At 46.8% G+C, this 21,412-nt stretch overlaps 2 protein-coding genes across 5 annotated transcripts in view; both read left to right on the top strand.

Moving 5' to 3' along the window:
- Positions 1-6,065, top strand: part of POU2F3 (POU class 2 homeobox 3) — a 103,542-nt gene extending 97,477 nt beyond the window's left edge. For all 4 annotated transcript variants that reach the window (XM_048512973.1, XM_048512975.1, XM_048512972.1 and 1 more), the window contains 3 exons: positions 2,039-2,105; positions 4,035-4,167; positions 4,948-6,065. In XM_048512973.1, the coding sequence (XP_048368930.1) occupies positions 2,039-2,105; positions 4,035-4,167; positions 4,948-4,987 (240 nt within the window). In that variant the 3' untranslated portion in view covers positions 4,988-6,065. The remainder of the gene's footprint in view (positions 1-2,038; positions 2,106-4,034; positions 4,168-4,947) is intronic.
- A 13,221-nt stretch (positions 6,066-19,286) lies between these two features.
- On the top strand, positions 19,287-21,292 carry LOC125442143 (TLC domain-containing protein 5-like). Its single transcript, XM_048513309.1, has 2 exons — positions 19,287-19,485; positions 20,462-21,292. The coding sequence occupies exons 1-2, from the start codon at positions 19,287-19,289 to the stop codon at positions 20,989-20,991; spliced, it is 729 nt and encodes a 242-aa protein (XP_048369266.1). The 3' UTR covers positions 20,992-21,292.
- The last annotated feature ends 120 nt before the right edge of the window (positions 21,293-21,412 follow it).

Genomic DNA, 21,412 nt, shown 5'->3' with positions numbered 1-21,412 from the left:
GTGACATCACCCCAACCTGGCAGGAAACTCTCTGTATCGTGTCTCCTCCAAATCTGCCGGGCTCCTCGCGACACGGGCTCCATGCGGGCTCTGAGTCATTGGGGAAAGCACCTTTCTTTCTGATGCTTCATTCCTGAGTCAGTGGGGTGAGCACCCTCTGATGACTCACCTTCCTGGCTTCCTGGCAGTGCGATTTCTTCTAGTTGGACAATTAGAGCTGCTCTTGGATCAGGGCTTTCCCTGCTGCCCAAAATGTCCTGTCCAGATCTGCAGCGATAGGCTGCACATGTTGAATTGACAACAAGGCTGCAAGTTTTTCCCTCCTACCATTTGTCGCCTCGGTGTTTTTCACAAGCACGATGCAGAATTTCTCAGTCAAGCATTAGACTTCTTAGACAGGCTTGAGATCTACAGTTTCTGCTTTAGATTAAAATGACCAGGTTTGCCCTGGATCAGGCAACGCAGGGTTAAACTCTGCCGATGCTTTGTGGTTGTTCCAGGCTTGGTTAAAAAAAAACAACTCAGTTTCCCTCCCGTTCAATATCCAGCAGCATTTTATAACCCAAATTAAGCTTTATGAGTTTCAACCTCACTTTGGAAAACAAACATTTCCCCGGTGGCTGGTGGGTTGTGAACAATGACGTCCTATTGCCAGTTTCAACATGGTTTGATATTTTTGGGCCCCAGTTAGTCTTGATCTCAGGGGTCTGTTAGGACAGCAGCAGCTCCTTCCAAGGAAGGTTTGCCTTCATGGTGGCGGGAAGGGTCCAATTCCCATCTCCTACTCCAGACACCCAGTTTGGCCCAAAGACGGTTCCTTCAGGCCTACTGGAGCACAAACCGTCGGGTGGGGTCTGGAGATCTTCTGGAATCACAACTGATCTCCAGACTGCAGAGATCGGTTCCCCTGGAAAAGATCTACTGGGAGGATGGACTCTTTCCCTCCTTTTGTCCTCCCAAAGCGCCACCCCAGAGTCTCTAGAAATGTCCCAACATGGAGTTGGCAACTCTAATGCTGTCAGAGAGGGAAGGCAGGGAAAAGATACCTGAAAGAGCACATCCACCCATATATTTCTGCCTGGATGGGGTGAGGGGTGTCTACAGTGGCCTCTACACTGTGGAATGCCCTCCCTCCAGGGGTTCACCAGACGCCCACTCTCTTGGAGTTTCAGCACCTGGCCATGACCGTCCTTTTCATCTGGGGGTTTGGCTGATTCTCCCCACTGGGAGGTGTGGCCCCGAGGTGTCCATACCCCCCTCCCTTTTTTGTGGGTGTGGTAGGAGCTTGAGATTTTAGATTGTTTAGGGTTTTTAATCTGGGCTTTTATAATGAGGTTTTGTATGTTTTTTATTGTAACTCACCCTGAGACCATGGTAAAAGATGGGGAATAAATGTAAATAAATAAATTCCACTTGCCCCTTCTTAGCATCTCAGCCATTACACCTAAGAAGTTTAAGTGTACCTTGGAGAATGCAAACCATGACTACCAAGCAGGGTCAAACTGGCATTTACAAACGAGTGTTTCACAGACATACGCTAATTACAAAATTGGTCAGATTATGTTTCACTCCCTGTTGAGTGAACTTTTCGAGGCACGCCCAAATTGGCTGCTCAGTAGTGTGTGAAAAGGCCCTCAAGTGCACAAATCTATCCATTCAGTATAAATTGGGATTTCCTGTATCTTCAACCATGCAATTCAATTCAGCGCACTTGTAAGTCTCTCTCATTTCCCACTGGAACTTTTATGTGTGTGTGTTGGGCTATTCTCAGCCCAAGATAACAGACTTCCCTCCACACATGGATGCTGAATTAATGTAACTTCCAATGTTGAATTCTGCAGTCCTCAGTAGACAAACAAGGTGGGGACAGATAAACATCAACTAACAAGGAAGACCTTTTTAGAGCACCAATTTTGGCGCAGCACCAAAGTGATACCTATTATTCTGGGAAGCCAGAGGTGTGTCTGACACTCTGCAAACCAAGGTAGGCCCTTTAGTTCCTAGATAAGATCCTAATTTGGTTTCTTTCCTCTTCCAGATTTCTACCTCAGGATCTTTGGGTCCCCTCCCTGTCACGCCTGTTCACAGCACCATGCACGGGGCAGGTAGGTTTTGCCGGGAAGATAATTCCTCCCCTTTTCCTCCCATTAGCATTTAAATCAGCACCTGAAAGCATTAATTTTAATACAACCTGAGATCATTTTTTGTACTTTGTATGATCTAACATAAAGAAACCTGGAGTTTGGGTGTATGTGTAGTCCCCAAAACCTGGGGCTGGAATGCAGTATTTTTTATGTATTGTCGAAGGCTTTCACAGCCGTAATCACTACAACGTTGTGGGGTTTCTGGGCTGTATGGCCGTGTTCCAGTAGCATTTTGCCTGCATCTGTAGCTGGCCCGGAAACCCCACAACACTCCAGTATTTTTTAGTTTAAGGTTCCCTGACCTGGATGGACCAGGCTAGCCCGATCGCATCAGATCCGGCCTGATAAGCAGAGTTGGTTCTATTTAGTCCTAACATGGGAGACCACCAAGGAAGTCCAAGGTTGCTATGCAAAGCCAGGCAATGGCAAACCACCTCTCCCCTTCAAAATCCTGTGGGGTCACCTTGGAGCAGCTGTATGACCTGAGATCGCTTTCGCTTTTGGGGAAACCATTTGGGGGAAGGGGGTGTGTAGGGGGGGATATAGACTGCTGTTCATTGTGAGAATGTTAGATCCAGCAACATGCCATGCCCACCGACCTCCTCTTAGTAATCAGACTCAGGTTCACTGAAATCGATTTATTGCATCAGAGTAACAAACAGGTGCACTCCAGAGTTTCTTTGCTGGATCTAACTTTCTCACCCTATGCACTCCCTCCCTCTTCACAGTTTTCCCCAAAAGCGAAAGTGTTAGGCCATGTGGCTTTTCCAATGTCAGAGTCCATCATCATCATCATCATCATCATCATCATCATCATCATTCTTTAAGGTACCGCCAAATTCCTTTTTGGCTTTGCTGGAACAAACACAGCTACCGCTGTGCGATTATTGCGAAGGACATCCGCAGCACAACCTGTGCTCTATTTTAAGATGGTTCATCTGTAGGCGTGGGCTTTCTACCATATCCAGTACCATCTTTTTCTCTTCCTGTTTTGAAGTGTGCACTCTATGGCCATTTCTGCACAAGTAATTGAAAACGCTTTGAAAACATTTGCAAAACATTTTCAACCGTACCCGTTCGTTGGCACTCGCGCCCTCGAAATGATTCCTGGGCACCATTTGTGATCATTCCATTTTTTAAAAAAAGATCTGTGGACCCAGTGTTCCAAAGCTCCACAGCCTCGTGCTGGGATTCTCTAGGGGTCGTGTCTTCAAAGCTATGGAGATACAACCCCCCCCCCCCAGAATCAAATAAAATAACTGATGAAAATACAGTGCGAGACAGCAGGCGCAAACTCACAAAATGGCGCCAATGAGGAAGTCTGGTAGGCGTGGGAAATGTCTCAAAGACCTACATACAGAAAGTGAAAACAGCCTTTGGGGGTCCCTTTTTCCCCCAAACCTGGCTTTTCCCCAGCTCTGCCCCCAAAGCACCAGGAATTTCTTACCCTGGATTCGGCAATGCTACTAATCATGTGGCAGTTTGAGTGAAGCACAAATGGAAACCGCAAATGGCTTAGGGAAAGAGAGCAACAGAAGATGGCCTGTGAGGGCAAGACCGGCTCAGCAGAGAGAAGAGGGCAAATGGATAGGAGACGAAGATGTGAGGGCCCTTCAGGAGAAGAGGATGCAGCTAACTGGGAAGGATGAATGAGGAGAGGCACACGGGGGCCAGGAGTGGCAGAATCAAGGGAGGCTGTTGCAGAGGTGCTAATTAGAAGCATGCCTTGGCCGTGTGCCTCTAGTCATTGCAATGATTGGACAAATGCAGAACAAGCACTCTTTTCATATGCAAAAAAAAGCCAGAAGATAGAATGAGCCACTTCTGGGTGTGAAAGGCTCCCAGCGATGTGCATACGCTTTCTGACTGTGTGTTCTCTCTGTCCCTCAGTGACGTCTTCATGCTCTCCTGGCAACTCCAGCAGGCCTTCATCTCCTGGCACGGGACTGCACGCCAGCAGCCCGGGCATGTCCCAGGCTAACTCCAAAGCAGCCATCAACTCAACCAGTTTCAACTCTTCCGGGTAATGTTCTGCAGGGGAGGGACCAGGGAGGAGCTATTCTTGGATCTTTATAAACAACAGCAGCAGGGCACTCCAGCAAAAATGAGCATTTGTATAACCAATTTCACATATGGATCTGTTTCCCCCCTCCTCCACATGAAGCCTGCTGGGTGACCTTGGGCTAGTCACAGTTCTTGGCAACTCTCTCAACCCCACTGACCTCACAAGGTGTCTGTTGTGGGGAGAGGAAGGGAAGGCGTTTGTAAGCCACTTGAAACTCTTTATGGTTGAAAAAAGTGGAATATAAATCCAAACTCTTCTTCATCATCAGTTTCCATGGAGACAGCGGATGCTTTGGAAGGTAGTCTCTATGGCACAGGTGTCAAACTCACGGCCCTCCAGATGTTATGGACTACAGTTCCCATCATCCCCTGCCAGCACCATGCTCTATGGCAATTAATTTAGAACCGCGGCACTCCAGATGTTGTGGACTGGAATTCCCATCGGCCCCTGCCAGCATGGCCCAATTAGCCCATGCTGGCGAGAGAACTGATGGGAAATGTAGTCCATGCTATCTGGAGTCTCAGGATGCTCCCTACCACGACATATGACATTATTACTAACTGAGGTCCCAATCCTCCCAGGCTCCACCCCCAAATCTCAAGTTTTCTGGCAACCCTCCTTGACAGTAGCACATAATACCTTCCTAACTTTGTATTTATGGTGCAACAGAGAAAAGAATTTAACATGTGGCCCTTCTCATCATTTCTTTCCCCCACCCCTTTTTGTCCCTGTGAACAGGTCATGGTACCGATGGAACCAGCCCACCTACCTCCACTGAAGCCTCATTGCCTAAAGGTCTACCAAATCTGCCTTTCTCTCCTCCGTAGAAAAAAAAAAGAAGGGTCGACTTCTTGCTATGGACTTACTTCTCCAAGAAGGGTGGCTTCGACTGGGATTGGCACAGCTGTCCAGGTGCCTTCAGAGACCCTTTGGTCTCCCCTGAGCCCTTAACCTCCCATTGACGGGAGCTGCCCTGCAATTGCCACGGAAAGAGACTCAAACTGTGACGGAACCCCAAGCGGTCGAGAGTTGCGAGTGCGAATTGTATGTGTGTGCGCGCTGCATCGGTGCGACACCTGCTGCCTCGTCAACCTCAAATACTCATCTCCTGGGGTCTAAACCTTTTTCTCAGCAACTGATGTCTGGCAATCCTGGATGGGAAAAGGTTGCTGTTTTCTCCCTTGAACTCATAAAATGCTTCTTGCCAGAGGATATTATGCAGCTGCCTCTATTCTCAGACCTAAAACCACAGATACGTCCTTGAGGATCCCCTAACCTGAGGCGATGGTGCACAATTATGTTCCCCAAAGGCTTTAAGCTAGATTGGGATGTTTTAGACCTTGCAAAAAAACATTCCAAAGCAAGAGGAAGGTGCTTATGATCATTATTTGCAGCATTTGTCTATTCAAAATCCCGAGCCTCTGTTGCTTTAGATGTATGTCCATTTCCTGTCTGTTTTCAGCCCTAGACATTTTAGAAAAGAAAGCCCATGAGCTGGTCGATCCATGGTAAGAAAAACGAAGAGAGAATTCACCTGCATCAGGTGCTCTAAAAGATTGTGCGCAGACATTACAATTTTCAGGTTTTTCGGCATAGGGTTTTTCGTCTGATTCGGTTTATCCCCTTATTTCCATGCACATTTTTGCACCTTCAGTTTTAGAGTCTTCAACCTGTCCCCATTTTTTCTGCGTTTTTTTTTTGAAGGGGGGGGGGACTGCTTGTACCCCGGCTTCTTTCTGGAAGCCAGTTTTGAGTCACCTTTTTCCTCATGCATAATGTTTTTGTTGGTTTTCTTTGCCCTGCCCAATCCTACCCACCTCCAGCCCATTTTTCTATGATTGGACTGTCGTCATCATCAAAACCAGTAAAATACCAATATGCCAATAGATCATAATGATAGGTTTAGCAGATTCTCTGAATTCCCAGCTTTCATTTAAAAATTAAGTAAGTCTTTAGGCCTCTCCTTCACAGAGATATAAGGGAAAAGGCATATCTCTGCGAGGGAAGAAGCTAGAGACATTTTTAATGAAATTTGGGGATTCAGAGCATCTGCTTAACCTATCATTACATAGATCTAAGCATGTGCAATGATTTAAAAAGGGAGGGTACTTTGACGCCATGGATGATATCATCAATTATGACACCATCTTCCCTTGAAAGCCTTGATTACTTGTGGCATGTGCGGAAGACAATCAACTGACTTCATAGCCATGGAAGGCGGAAGGGCAGAGGTATGGCAGAACTGTGCCCAAACCAATTCGAATGCTTCAAGAAAATCAGGAGTAAGTCAAGAGTGGGGGAAAGCGTTGGAGATGAGACATTTTAGAGATGCTGTTTCCTGTGACACATGCATTTGTTTTCTGCCTTCTACCATGATCACCCCCATTAGACTGGGGGCCTTTCCCCACTCTCGTCGTTCCCCTCTATGCTGCACGCTGCTCTCAGCGTGCAGCATCCCAGGCTCGCGCCCGGCCGTCCCCACGACCCTGTGCTCTGCGCGGGGCCATCAAAAGGCGCCGTTAAGAAGAGCGCCTGGGATGCTGCGCGCTGAGGGGCGTGAAAGCAGCAGCTTCGGGGTGGCTGCGCTGTCGCCGCCCCTCTCAGTGGGGAGTGCTGAGGGACCCCGCGCTACTCTCCTCGAGTAGCGCGGGGCTTAAGGGAAGTGGGGAAAGGCCCAAGGTTTACAGTGGCTCAGTCTGTATGTCAGACTCAAAGCTAGCAGCCAATAATGTGATAAGCACTGCAAGAAAGCAAGCAAGAGAGAGATGTGCCTTTCAAGATGTATCGCAGGGGCCTTCTGGCCAGCATCTATGATGAGGAATACAATTTCAAAGCCATGAGTGCTTTGGAACTGTTTTAAAGAGTTAGGGAGGTGGGGGTTAAATGAACCAGACCACACACACATACACAGTGGACCTTATCCACACAAACCCCTGTTCCATTTGGTTTGTAAACTTAATAAGCTACCAGCTCGGCGAGAGAATGGCTGCTGCATTGGTTGCAAAGGACAAATCCTTTCAAGTGCTCGAGAGAAATAATAACTGTCTGTGTCCAGATTTAGTTTACCAGCCTGCCGTATGCTAGAATAAATGGGGAGGGGGGCGGTGAAGCTCCACAAACCGCCTCCATGATTGCTTTCTGCATATTTATCTTTTCTGTGAGAGGCTTTTCTGCAATTGTGGACTGAAGGCAACGAAACTGCCCAGCCAGGCACAAGGCAGACATGTGTGACAATCAATTAGCCTGGGAAAAAATCACAGGGCTTAAAAAAAAAGTGTAAGCAAACATCAAGCATATATTTATGGGGCAGGGAGTTGGGTGGGGAAATTGTCATTCCCAAAAAAGATCTGGGCAGTCTAAGCATTCAAGTCTTCCACATTTGTGCCATCAGATTTCCAGTTCTAAAGGTCTTCTCCTCCTGCAACTTATAGGTTTCTAACAGTGCAGTCCTAGGCAGAGTTGCCCACTTCTATGTCCATTGAGCCCAACTTAATTGACCTAAGCTAACAGGTAGCAGAAGCTAAGCAGGATCAGCCGTGGTCAGTATTTGGATGGGAGACCAGAGCTGCTAGACAAGAAGTCCAGGGTTACTCTGTACAGACTGGTAATAGCAAGTCACCTCCAAATGTCTTTTGCTGTGAAAATCCTATGGGCTTGCCTGGAGTTGGCTGTGACTTGACAGCACTATCCACCGTCAGCATCAAGTCCACAGAAGTCAGTAGACTTAGACCAGGGGTAGGGAACCTGCGGCTCTCCAGATGTTCAGGAACTACAATTCCCATCAGCCTCTGTCAGCATGGCCAATTGACCATGCTGGTAGGGGCTGATGGGAATTGTAGTTCCTGAACATCTGGAGAGCCGCAGGTTCCCTACCCCTGACTTAGACGGATGTAGCTGTGGAAAGCAGGGCACTGTTAACGGCATGGGATGTGATTCTGGGCAGCATTGCATGTGCAGGCTCACCAGGCAAAGGCACAGGTGGGCTGCTTTGGTGTTCCAGGTGAGAATCAGATTCCAAATTCTCCTTTTAAAACCAAAAGGAATAGCAAAACGCAAACATGAATAGCAGTTGTGGGTGGCTGCAAATAGGAAAGTGGAAGGGGGAGGGGCCTTTTCCCAGCATGGTCTGGTTCCTTTTTTGATGCATATTGACTATTGAGAGAAAGGTCCCTTCCGCATATAATCATCCACTTTCAATGCACTCTGCAGCTGGATTTTACTGTGTGGAATAGCAAAATCTACTTTCAAACAATTGTGGAAGTGGATTGAAAGTGGGGTGCTGTGTGGTTTCCGGGCTGTATGGCCGTGTTCTAGCAGCATTCTCTCCTGATGTTTCGCCTGCATCTGTGGCTGGCATCTTCAGAGGACTGATCCTCCCACCAGACTCTGAAGATCCTCTGAAGATATAGCCACGGAGATGCGAAGCGAAGCGTCAGGAAGGGCTGCTGCACTAATTACAACATGCAACCAGGAAACCACACAACACCCCAGTGATTCCGGCTGTGAAAGCCTTCGACAATGGATTGAAAGTGCATTATTTTGCATGTGTGGAAGGGGCCAAAGATGTGCCTTTTCTCCAGAAGACGGGGGAATGGTCTGAAAGGAGAAAGCAGCCTCGACCCCCTCCACATGCGTATTGTGCCCCTTGCTTTTTTCTTCTTCTTTTTAAACAGGAAATTGTAATGTCCATTTTAAGCATAGAAAAGAGCTCACCTCTAAGGGCTGGAAGAGTGTCATTCCAAAATGCCTTCCTTTCCCTGGGGAAAGAAATCTCCCCTTGGCACTGTGGACCCCTTTGCCATCATATTGATGACTCTGAATGACTTAAGAAGAAGCTACGATTTAAGAAACCACTCGAAGCACGTGGGAGATTTTTCAGCAATGCGCCTATCCCACCAGGGCCCGAACTGTCTTCGATTCTGCTCATTTGGGTTTTAGTCCTGCTGCCAAATGAAATGGCTCTTGCCTACGAGACTGCATGTTGCTCTTTGTTTGGGATCAGTTGGTTGTTGTTTTTTTGTGTTATTTTTTGCTGCAGTGTAAATAGCTTCCTCTCTCTCCCCCCCCCTTATTTCTTGACATTCCCTACTCTTCTCTCCTTTCTTCAGGAGAACAGTTTGTATAACTCAGGTGTGAATTTTGAAGATTCGATGTGCGTGCATTGTTTTGATTTCATTAAAGATCATTTTAGACAGTGGAAGCTTGCTTTTTGGAGTAACGGAGAACGGTTCCTGAGCACCGGAACGAATGAAGTTGCAAAATCAACTGGCTGTTTGTGTCACAACCCCAGACTTGCTCAATGAAGGAATCAATACTTTGAATTTCAGGGGGGTCCCACCTAGGGGAACATATGGGATCAAATGTCCCCAGGCTGCGGCAATTTAATCAGGTGGGGGTGGAAAATCGGCCCCACACCCCTCCACCTTCCCCCCGGGTCCATGCAAAAAAGTCTGGTCATGGTGGGGAGGGCAGCAACCCATACAGGGGGCTGGGGGGGAGGGGGGCACGGAAAACTCAAGATTTTGCACCAGGCTACATTTTCCCTAAATACTCCTCTGTTGAATTCCCATTTATTGATGACAAACATAAGAAAGCTATTGACATATTGTCATAACTGAATACAAGGAAGCTGGCAAATTATTATGTTTCTCAGCACAGATAGGTCAGGGAAAGCAGTCCCATGCACACACATTCCACAGACAGTGAGAACAGAGAGAGAAGGGGATGGGAGCAGCTTCCACCCCGTGCCCCCTGCAGCTGCAGAGATAAGACTACCTAGTACCAGTAAGCATTCCCAGGCTTGGTTAAGCAGGAAGCTTCCAGTAGATCAAAATATGGCAGGGCCCAGGCAAAGACATTGAAGGGTCATGACATGTGGTTTTTCCAGGCTGCGTGGCTGTGGTCTGGTAGCTTTTGCTCCTAACCTTTTGCCCGCATCTGTGGCTGATACATTGTTAGGAGCGCCAACCTCCAGCGTATGCCATGGAGAGAAACACATCTTACTGTGACATGCCTCTGAAGAGGTCAGCCATAGATGTGGGCAAAGCATTAGGAGCAAAAAAACTAACAGACCATGACCGCACAGCTCGGAAAACCCACAACAGACAAATGAAGCCACCTTACACTAATTCAGATCAATGGTCCATCAAAATCATTCTTGTCTACTCCGATTTGTAGTGGCTTTCCAGGGTCTCAACCTACTATCTAATTATTTCATCTGGAGATGCTGGGGACTGACCCTGGGGTGTTCTGGGATGCAAAGCAGATGGTGTAGCCCTGAGTCATGGCCCCACTCCAAACCTAGGATGCTTTTTGTGATGGGGGGTGTCTTGAGAGCTGGCGTGGTGTAGTAGTTAAGAGCAGGTGCACTCAAATCTGGAGAACCGGGTTTGATTCCCTGCTCTGCCACTTGAGCTGTGGAGGCTTATCTGGCGAACCAGATTAGCTTGTGCACTCCAACACATGCCAGTTGGGTGACCTTGGGCTAGTCACAGTTCTTCAGAGCTCTCTTAGCCCCCACCCACTCACCTCACAGAGTGTTTGTTGTAGGGGGTGAAGAGAAAGGAGATTGTAAGCCCCTTTGAGTCTCCTGGCAGGAGAGAAAAGGGGGATACGAATCCAAACTACTACTCCTCCTCCTCCTCCTCCTCCTCCTATGTAGCAACCATTGGGACCTCAAAGGCAGAAGCTGTCTCATTTCTTTTCCGCACATGCAGAATAATGCACGTTCAATCCACTTTCACAATTGTTTGCAAGTGGATTTTGCTATTCTGCGCAGTAAAATCCAGCTGCAAAGTGCATTGAAAGTGGATTGAAAGTGCATTATTCTGCATGTGCGGAAGGGGAGCAGCTTCCACCCCGTGCCCCCTGCAGCTGCAGTTGACTGCGTTGGCTATCTCAAATTGTCTACAGTTAAGAGGGTGCCAACTCTAGGTTGGGAAACTCCTGAAGATTTGGGGGAAGGAGTCAGGGGAGGGGAGGGGGGAACCATGTCAGGTCATGATGCCATGGAATCCACCTTCCCAAGCAGCCTCCAAACCTGTAAACTGTAGACAACAGCTTGAATTTTAGCAACTAGTTAACATGGAAACCTCAATTCACCCCCTCCAAAATGAAAGATAAGAAAAATATGAACGAGAGGTGAACTGGCAATATTGGCTGAATTAGTACAACCTCCAGATGGGGGGAAAGAAGCAGAGTTTTTGATGAAAGCTGGTCTCTTCTGCTTGATTTGTTTGAAAGATAAGATATGATTCAGACATTTACAGATATTTTTAGATATATTTTTTATTATTATTGCATTTATAAACCGCCCCATCCCTCTAAGGGCATATTTGAATGTCTTCAGTTATTTGTTCAGAATTAAGGTTTAGACTGCAAGGTCTGTATTCCTTTTTTAACCATTTAGCTGTTGGGGTTTCCAAAAAGTATGCAGTGCTCTGTTTCAGCACCAGCCCTGAAGAGATTTGATTGTGTGCTATAATTATCTGTTCCTCTTTCTGTTCACTTCCTGATGTTTGTACATGATGCTACACATGACGGTAGAGTAGACTCACTTTGTGTCATGGGAAGGCAGGGGAAGTTTTTCCTTGCCGAGTGTCTTTGCCTAAACTCAGGCGAATGATTTATTGTCACCATCCTATGTCAAGTTACTCCAGCGTCAGCCAATCAAAAAATCATTAGGTGGAGACTGGAGCAATCCAGCATAGGATTGCCGTGCCGTGCCAAGTTAGTTTGAATATTCAGGTGTGATGAGCAGTGTCTTAGCGTGACACTTCCATAGAAAGCTGTCTAATGGACTCGCTATGCTATTATTATCGATTGAAGCGCCGTTGAGAAATGCAAATCACAGTGTAACGAATGGGATTCCAGGTTGTCATGCTTGAAAGACTGCGTTGGCTGGTGCATGGCCTTTGTCCTATTCAGATGGGTCATCTGTCAAAGTCACCAGCAGTATCTCTAGTCCCACAGACAGCCTGAAGTCAGATGAGTTATCCAAGATGACATGGAGTTAATCTTCTACTGTTCTCTCAGACACTTTGGCTAGAACAGGCAGATTAGACACTAGGTGGTAATTAGCCTCCTCCTCCTCCTCTCCTCCTCCTCCTCCTCCTCCTCTTCTTCTCCTCCATCTCCATCATTATCATCATTGTTGTAATTATGAACTGTTATTATTATTAATGATAATTTATGTAATCACAGTCACCTGATCTTCAGCTGGTGTTAGCATTCACTGAACTGAGTTCGTCCCAAGAACCCAGGACGCTGTAATGTATCAGCATAGTATATGTGTAGATCTAAGCAATGTGGTCTTTTGTAATTGGTAGCTGGAGATTTTATCATTATGTAGGTGGTTCAAGTGCCATCCAAGGTTTTTTGGTATGGCACCCAGTGTGTCAATAATCGCTGGGACCTCAAATGCTGATTTGCACCGTAATCTCTCAATTTCCACTCCCAGATTAGAACCCACCTCCTTTAAGCCACTACACCATGCTGGCAAAGAAGTTCTTGCTACAGTCAAGGAATGGAGAGGATACTTCCACCTGCCCTCATCCCTAATGCTTAACACTTTTCCTATCACACTTGAATCAGTATGATTTACATATATCATGTCTGGCTTGTTCACTCTGATCTGCTCATTAGAGAGAGAACACATAGCAAATGCATGGGGCGGTGCTTTGTTCAGTAAGGACAGAGAGATTGCCTGTGGCTAAGGACTTTGTGAAGACATGTTCAAACTGGAAAGTGCCATAGTGTGGGTGGGAGATGATGCGCTGTGGTGTTGACAAGAGAGTGGTGAGATGACCCTGGGGCTAGAACGTGAGGGCAATTAGCCTCCATGAGCCCCTACACACCCACCAGTTTTATCTGGCTTCATCAGACCTTAATCAAAATGTGTTCAGAAGCATTGTTCACAATGGCACATGTTAAGATGTGAAGCAACGTGCACATTTCAGATATAGTTCTACAACTACATCAAAATCTCATACGCATTCTGGGAGGGCAAAGGATCCTACTGCCAACTGTCCTTGCAATAAAGATCGCAGGAAGAGGCCCTCCTGACTTTCCCACCAAAGGAGGTCATCTGAGGGGGGGGGGGGTCATGTGAGGCATGGCCTTTTCAGTGGCAGCCCCATGATTATAGAACAACCTCTGCAGGGAGGTGCACCGAGCCCCCTCACTGCCAGTCTTCTGGAAGCAATTGAAGACAGTTTTATTTAGGACAGTGTCTGGTGTATTTAGTTTTTTTCAAAAAAAAAATCTTGGCATTTCTAATTGGAGTTTTTAAATTGTGACCTTTCCTGTTGTTATTTTTTATCATTGTGGTTCCGTTCAATGATCTTCAGGAATCAACCAAGCAAACATCCATGTCATATATGTCATAAAAGCATATAACCATAGAGCTGGAAGAGACCACAAGGGCCATCCATCAGGACAATTGAAACAACAGCTGGAGGCCCCAAACTTGAGGCTCAGATGCTCTCCTAAAAGAAACATGAAGCCAATAGTAAAACAACAACAACACACAACGCTATTTTCTCTGCTGTCAAGTCACAGCTGACTTAAGGTGATCCTGAAGGAATCAAACCTGGTTCTCCAGATTAGAATCCTCCTGCTCTTAACCACTACACAACACTAAGATACCTGCTCTACATTATTAAACACACAAACATGCCCCCCTCCAACCTCTGTCCTGCCCACATCCAAAGCCGTGGACCTCCAGGACCCACCTGGAGGTTGGCATCCCTCACTCTGTAGCAGCATAACTCTTTGAGAGCCTTCCATCCCAACCCTCCTCCTTTCCAGATTATGGCCCCGAATCTCCAAGAATTTTCCAATCCAAAATTGTCAAGCATAAAGTCCAAGAGGACTCCAGCTCTGGAGGTTGGCAACCCTGGAAGCGCACTCCTTGATCCAGCACGTTCCCAGAAAATTCAGCGCAGCGTTGGCCTGTATAAAAGCAGGATTGGTGTCCCGCTGAAAGACGTAGAGGAGTCTCCACTCGTCCCGGTGCAGCAGTGTCCAAATCGCTGTACATTCCGCACTCAGATGCTCCCTCCGTGTAACCTCAAAAAAATCCAGTTTTACTAGCCCAACAACTGACGCACATGCCTGTCATTAGCAGAAACGCAAAGACCGATGGTCATAGACGGACCTGCCCACATGGAGGGAGATGGGAGAGATAAGGGAAGCTTCTGTGGTTTGCAGGTGACCTGTCATCTTCCCAAAGAACTCGTGGCTGCATTGTTGGGCTCAGGAGAGAAAATTGCTTCAAAGGAGAGAAGAGGAGGCAAGATTCGCTCCCCTGCAGGTTTCCCTGAACACAGACGCGACCTCAGAAAGACCTTTCGAGGAGGTCAACTGGCCAGACACGGTCAAGGAATATTCTGTGGTTAACCAGCCCTGTGACAAGGAATTGGAGCCCGATTGGTGAGTATTTGGGGGACTGTGCCTTTTTCATATTTCTTTGTGTGTGCTGTCAGTTAAATATAACTGAGAAATACGGTTGCCATCTCTAAGTAAGGAAGATCCTGGAGGTTTTGGGGTGGAGCTGGGGGAAAGCAGAGTTTGTGAAAGGACTTCAGCGGAATATAGTGCTATAGAGTCCATCCTCCAAAGCAGCTTCTTCTTCCAAGGGAACTGACAACGCTCCACAGCCACGCTGCAATCCTCCCCCCAGGATTGTGCTGCCCATTACCAATTCAATCAATCAATCATTCATTCATTCATTCAATCAATCAATCAATCAATCAATCAATCAATTTATTATGGTCATAGACCAGAAGTTTAGGGACACTGCTTTGGGAGTGGTGAAATTTTGGGCCTTAAGGCTGTCTTCCGCCAGGCCTGCCTAAAACGGAATCCACCCACGTTTTGTCAACATCTCGTTTCTTTAAGAAAGGCACAAAGGGATTACCCAGTTTCACCAACACCCTTTCCAGCAAGAAAGCCAGGAACATCAGCAACAAAAATCACAAGCTCACGACAAAGCCAGCCTATGAAACCAGACTGCCTTCTTAAATCCCCCAAGAAGGTGATAAGGAGAGAATTGGGCGGGGCGGAGAGGGGGGGAGAGCCCCAAAGGGTAACAGAAAGTCACAGGCAGAAGGAGAAAGGGAGTGTGAGCGTCAAACAAGTGAAAAAATAAATGTGTAAATTATTGAGTGGAGTTCAACGTGGCTCTTGAGGTTGAAGCGGTAACATTCAGCCATCCTAGCTAGAATCTCCGATGCAGGAGAGGACATGAAGCTGATGCAGGATTTAAAGACAGACATTATGTGGTCAGAGTGACACCGGAGAGGAAATGATTTGGTAGCAGAGCGTCATATACGTGTCTGGCACACATGGTCTAACCATTGAGACTAATTTTGAGCAGGTGAATTGTGCATTTTTGTGGCCTGGGATTGCCAGCTCCAGTTTGAGAGATTTCTGGCGATTTTTGGGTGGAGTCTGCAAAGGACAGGGTACGGGGAGGGTCCTCATGCAGATGTAATGTCCCAGAGTCCACCCCCCCTCCAAAAAACATCTATTTTCTCCAGGTAAAAGGAGCCACTGTGTATAATAGACTTCCCTCTGTGATACACCTCTGAAGATGCCAGCCACAAACAGAGGCAGGCGAAACGTTAGGAACAAGATCTACCAGACCACGGCCACACAGCCCGGAAAACCCACCAGAACCAGTTGAATTGGGCCGTGAAAGCCTTCGACAATATTTTATTTATTTATTATTTGGTTTTATATACCACCATATCCACCCTAGCCAATGTTTCTGGTTGATTGTAGAACTGGGGTCTCATTGTGTTGTACGTAGATCATTCAGGCAATTAACAGTGTGGTTTTACTTAAGTGACCAGTCAATTAATTAATGGCTCGATTGGTGCAGCATCTCAGTTGACTTATGAGCCTGAGCTGCCAGTTTCACTAAACAAACACAGCAGTGATAGATGTAGCTGGATCCTAAAACTACTTGTGGAGCTCGGCTGACAGGATGGGACAGGTCGGTCACATGTCCTGTCTTATTTGTGTGTGTGTACAATGCCATCAAGCCACAGCTGACTCATGGTGACCCCAGCAAGGGACTTCCAAGACAAGTGAGGACAAGTGAGGAGCAGAGGTGGTTTACCATTGCCTTCCTCTGCAGTCTTCCTTGGTGGTCTCCCTTCCAAATACGAACCCTGCTTGGCATCTGAGATCAGATGAGATTGGGCTATACCATGCTGCCTTCCCTCTGCCATCTTATTGACATATATTTACAGTGTGTGCACATTGTATTTAAACCATACCTTTCTCCCCAGTGGGGACCCCAAATGGCTGTCAATTTAGGCTCGCAGGGTGTGACTGGCCCAAGATCACCCAGCAAGCTTCCATAGCAGAGTGAGGATTCAAATCCAGGTCTTCTAGATCCTAGCTACGACCACACTGGCTTTCTTCTCTACCTTCATCTTCTGCATCTCCTCACGTTTCAAGAGCCGGCACCCAATCTGAAACAAAGTTTCTGGTACACAGTCTTCCCTGCCGAATATCAGACAGCCAGGCGAAAGGGCTCCAAATTCATAAACTGTAAACTAGCCCAGGACAATTGGAATTGTACTCTTCATTATTTATTTATGATCATTATTTAAATGGTATTTTCATAAGCCGTGTAGGTCCTCATTGGGGAGACGGGGGGGTTAATATTCTAAAGTGAATAAAGCCAAAAGCAGGACATACTAATTAAAGGTTAAAAAGCAAGGAAATGAACTAAACAAATTATGGGCATTTGTTTGTTCTTTCCTTTTTATCCAGTCAAAGAAAACACGCGGGGTTTGGTCGGTCCATTTAGAAAGGAAAGGAATGTACACCCCTAACCAGCGTTATGCAAAAGAGTAATTACACGAGAAATTATGAAAAAGACATATACCGTATATACTCATGTATAAGTCGAATTTTTCAGCACATTTTTAATGCTGAAAAAGCTCCCCTCGACTTATATGCGGGTCATTAAAATTTTTGTGTGTATTTACTTTGCCGGCCAGCAGGGGGCGCAGTTTTTATGCTAGCGGCACCAAAATGTCAGGAGTACCAGTCTCAGCAAGACACCTCCTGATGATACCAGCCAGAAGTTTGAGTAGAAGAAGTTTGGCCTTCAGGGGGGGTCCAAAGTTATGGACCCCCCAAATGAGGTGCCCCATTCCCCATTGTTTTCACATGGGAGACTATTAGTAGATGGGGCTTACCCTTTAGGTCTTTGAGGGTCCACTTAATCTTTGGATCCTCTGAACCAAACTTCACCAAACCTGGCTGGTCTCATCAGGAGAGTCTCTTTATGATACCAGCCAGGTTTGGTGAAGTTTGGGTCAGGGGATCCAAAGTTATTGACCCCCAAAGGGGATGCCCCGTCCCCCATTGTTTACAATGGGAAGCTTAATAGTAGAATTTTTCCTCCATTTCTGATAATATCCCTCTTAAAATCTAGAAGTTGGGTTACATTTGGACATACGAAGATGATGATGAGGAATCCAGTTTTTGGAGGATTTTTAACTCTTGTGTTTTAGCTTGGTTTGCTGGGTTGAGCTAAGGTTGTTTTGTACTTTTAAAGTTATTGTTGATACCATATTGTTCTTGTTGACCCTCTTTTCCACTTACAGAGCCAGTTTACTGTTTTTCTTTGAAATAAATATTCAAAAACATTTAACCTACTGATGCCTCAATTGATGTAATTTTATTGACATCTATTTTTATTTTTGAAATTTACCAGCAGCTGCTGCATTTCCCACCCTCGACTTATACACAAGTCAATAAGTTTTCCCAGTTTTTTGTGGTAAAATTAAGTGCCTTGACTTATATGCAGGTCGACTTATACGTGAGTATATACGGTAGTTTCTACAAGTCTCCTAATTCAGCTTTCTGGGGCACCGTGCTTTGCTTTTAGTTTGGTGAAATTAATTGCCAGCAACAAACGAATGTAGGAATCCATGGCTGGTGAGGCAGAGAGTGTTTTTCCTGTCTGAGCTCTGCATTCTTTTGTTCAAGGAAGGGTGTTTTTATGAGCGTGGTAAAGAGTCAGTTTCATAGGGCTAGTAACTTTCCAGATTCCAAAATGAGAGCGGGAGAAGTTTTAACCAGTGAAACTCCACTGATAGAGATACTGCAGACATCTGTGATTTTTTTTCCCATCCCGAAGCGAATCTAAAATATTTGGTGTTGCAAGTAACACTTCACTGCAACAGCTATTTTCAATGCTGATCAGAACCCTGGTTGTGATGCTGGAAAATAACACCGTGTTACTGCCAACTTATGACAATGCTGTAGGGTTTTCAATGCAAGAGTCAAACAAACGTGTCACAACCCTGGATTTCCTTGGTGGTCTTTGACCCAAGTGCTAACCAGGGCCATTTCCGCACAAAGCAGTTAAAACGTTTGCAGAACTTCTCAAAACAATCATTTTTGTGGATTTTGTCCGCATTCAGCCTTTTAACATTCCAGTCAGGCAATCTTCCACTCCTTCACTTGAAAGGGTCCAATCCAAGGATGTGTGGACTTACTATCATTAGTTTCTGAACATAGTTCTTCCAAAATATGCATCATAGCATGTCATGATTTCCAATTGTCTTGTTTTTACTCATTTCATATTTCATACATTTGAAAATCAAATATATACATGTGTTTATATAATTTGAATATATCTCTTCTGCCTGACCTTTATTTTTGAGAATAATGAGACGTGCATTTTCCATTTGTCTTGGAATGCCTGATTCAATCTCTTATTCACACAGTTATTAACTTTGTCCCTGTTCCGTACTCTTTTCATTTATTTTCCCAGTTCTCAAACTAGGGCATTCTTCTACCTTCCATTTCATTGCAACTAGCTGGCCTCGGTGGTCCTTAAGATGCTACTGGGCTCAAATCCCAGAGAAAATGGCTGCTTTGGAGAGTTGACTCTACGACATCATATCCTGCCAAGATCCTCCCCCCCCCCCACCTTCCTCAGACATCACCACCCCCAAATCTTCTCAACCTGGTGTTGGCAACCCAAGTTGGCTCTTGGTGATCCATAATCGGATTAATACCCCTGTCCTTCCTCTCTCGGTTAAAGGATGATGCTCTTCGTCATTCTTCAAGTGCTCTGCAGCCTGCTGATGTGGCTGTCGCTCTACTGTGGCTTTAGGTTTTGGAAGACACATCACACCCAGGAATGGAGCTGCCGGCTGGTCACGCTGGCGCACGGCCTGATCGTCACCTTCCTCTCTGGCTACATAGCTCTGATCGATGGGCCCTGGCCTTTGACCCATTCAGGTACGCAGAAGGAGTTCCATCATGGAAGGGAAAACTCAGATGCAAAGATATGGGAGCAGAGGGCCATCCATTGCTACCCAAACATGCTGTATTACAGTGATGGTGAACCATGGCACGGGTCCCAGAGGTAGCACTCGGAGCCCTCTCTGTGGGCACGCACACACAGAGTTCATCATGTAGGGAGTGGAAAATCACCCCCCACACAAACGTCTGGGCTGGCCTGGGCCACTGGGAATGACGTGCACGCACTGCAGTGAGCAGGGAGGACTTGGCTGGCGGGCCTGGTGCCTGTGCTCCAGGTGGCTGGTGCCCGGGGTGGGGGGCACAGAGGAGGCAGAGATGCTAGAGAGGCACAGAGTGGTGCGCGCGGGACTTGCTGGAGGCTAGAGCAGGCTGGCCCCTGCTCGAGAGGGTGGGGCGGAGGAAGAGGGAGCTAACCATTTTTTTTTCTAAACTAAAACCTCAGCATTCAGGTTAAATTGCCGCGTTGGCACTTTGCGATAAATAAGTGGGGTTTGGGTTGCAATTTGGGCACTCGGTCTCAAAAAGGTTCGCCGTCACTGCTGTATTATGACACCTGAAACTGAAACCTGAGGAGGGGGATCAGAAGGGCATCTCTCTCTCTCTCTTTCTTTCTCTCTCCCCCTCCATATTGCTGGAGAGCCAGTCCCAGTGAAATTGACAAGAAATTGACATGGTCTAACAAATTAATGCTAGGACAAAGCAGCAAAGAAAAAAAAAGGCAGCCGGCAGTCTCACCCAATGGAGGTTGCATGGAAACAACAAGGAAGCAGGGTGGGTGGGTGGGTGAGCAAACTAGGGACACTTTACAGGAGGAGAATCCCTGTGTAAGCAATATATATGTGGGGAAATCCCACTGCAAAGCAAACAGCCGCGGGTTAAGTAGTGCCCGCATACATGGTGTGGGATTTAGTCCTTGGCATGCACCCTCACCTGTCTTTTCTGCTCCTTCCAGGCCACCCAAATACAACCCTCCAGGTCTGCCTGATATGTCTCAGCCTGGGCTACTTCGTCTTCGACCTGAGCTGGTGCATTTATTTTGGCAGCGAAGGGGAGCTGATGCTTTGCCACCACATGCTGAGCGTTGGCGGCTTGGTGATGGTGCTGCTCCTCGGAGCGTCGGCCACGGAAGTCAACGCTGTCCTCTTTGTGAGCGAGATTACCAATCCGCTGCTCCAGGTGCGCTGGTTCCTGCGGGAGATAGGCCACTACCCCAGCCTTGCGGGAGACGTGGTGGATTTCCTCTTTGTTGCGCTTTTCGTGGTGCTGCGGATCGTCGGAGGAGCATGGATTCTGCGTGGGGTGATGACTTCGCCCCAGACATTCTGCATACTGAAGATGGGGTTCCTGGCTATGTATGTTGTGTCTTTGGCATTTCTGTTGGACATCAGCCAATTTGCCAGAAGGAAAGCGATGAAGAAATATTATACTTGGAAAAAAAGGGGAGATATTCTGGAATGCAATGGACGTTTGCCCACATGTTAAATTCAGCTTCAAGGGAGCCATGGTGCCCAGCCTAGAAATCATCGCCTGAAATCCCTGGTCCTTTTCGTATGTCCCAGGGATGAAGCATCTTAAGAGGCAAGGTTTAGAGGAGCCCTTCTAACTCCAGGTTCGTGTTTTTGCTAAAGTAGAGTTGAAAGGTGTTAAAGAGGAAGTTAGCATAGGAGGAAAGGGGTTAGATCAGAAAGGGTTAGACCACAGGAGAAAGAGCCCAAACTCATACTGGCCCACTGATTCTCAGGAAGGGTCACAGAGAAAGGTCAGAGTGAGCACTTGTTTGGGGAGATCCATTCTTGGGCCAAAGAGTTCACCAGGCACAGAGGGGCACTGATGCCAACTCCTGGGGCAGGGAAGAGATTCTGCTCCATTGTCTGAGCAAGGGCATGAAGTCAGACTGCTGGGA

The sequence above is a fragment of the Sphaerodactylus townsendi genome, linkage group LG12, assembly GCF_021028975.2.
Source record: "Sphaerodactylus townsendi isolate TG3544 linkage group LG12, MPM_Stown_v2.3, whole genome shotgun sequence".
Classification (NCBI taxonomy): Eukaryota; Metazoa; Chordata; class Lepidosauria; order Squamata; family Sphaerodactylidae; genus Sphaerodactylus; species Sphaerodactylus townsendi.
Note: the sequence above shows the minus strand (reverse complement) of the source record. Positions and strands in the feature narration are given on the sequence as shown.

Coding starts and splice junctions, on each gene's coding strand:
- LOC125442143 (XM_048513309.1), top strand. CDS start 19,287: ATGATGCTCTTCGTCATTCTTCAAGTGCTCTGCAGCCTGCTGATGTGG. Junction 19,486..20,461: donor CTGGCCTTTGACCCATTCAG/GTACGCAGAAGG, acceptor TGCTCCTTCCAG/GCCACCCAAATACAACCCTC.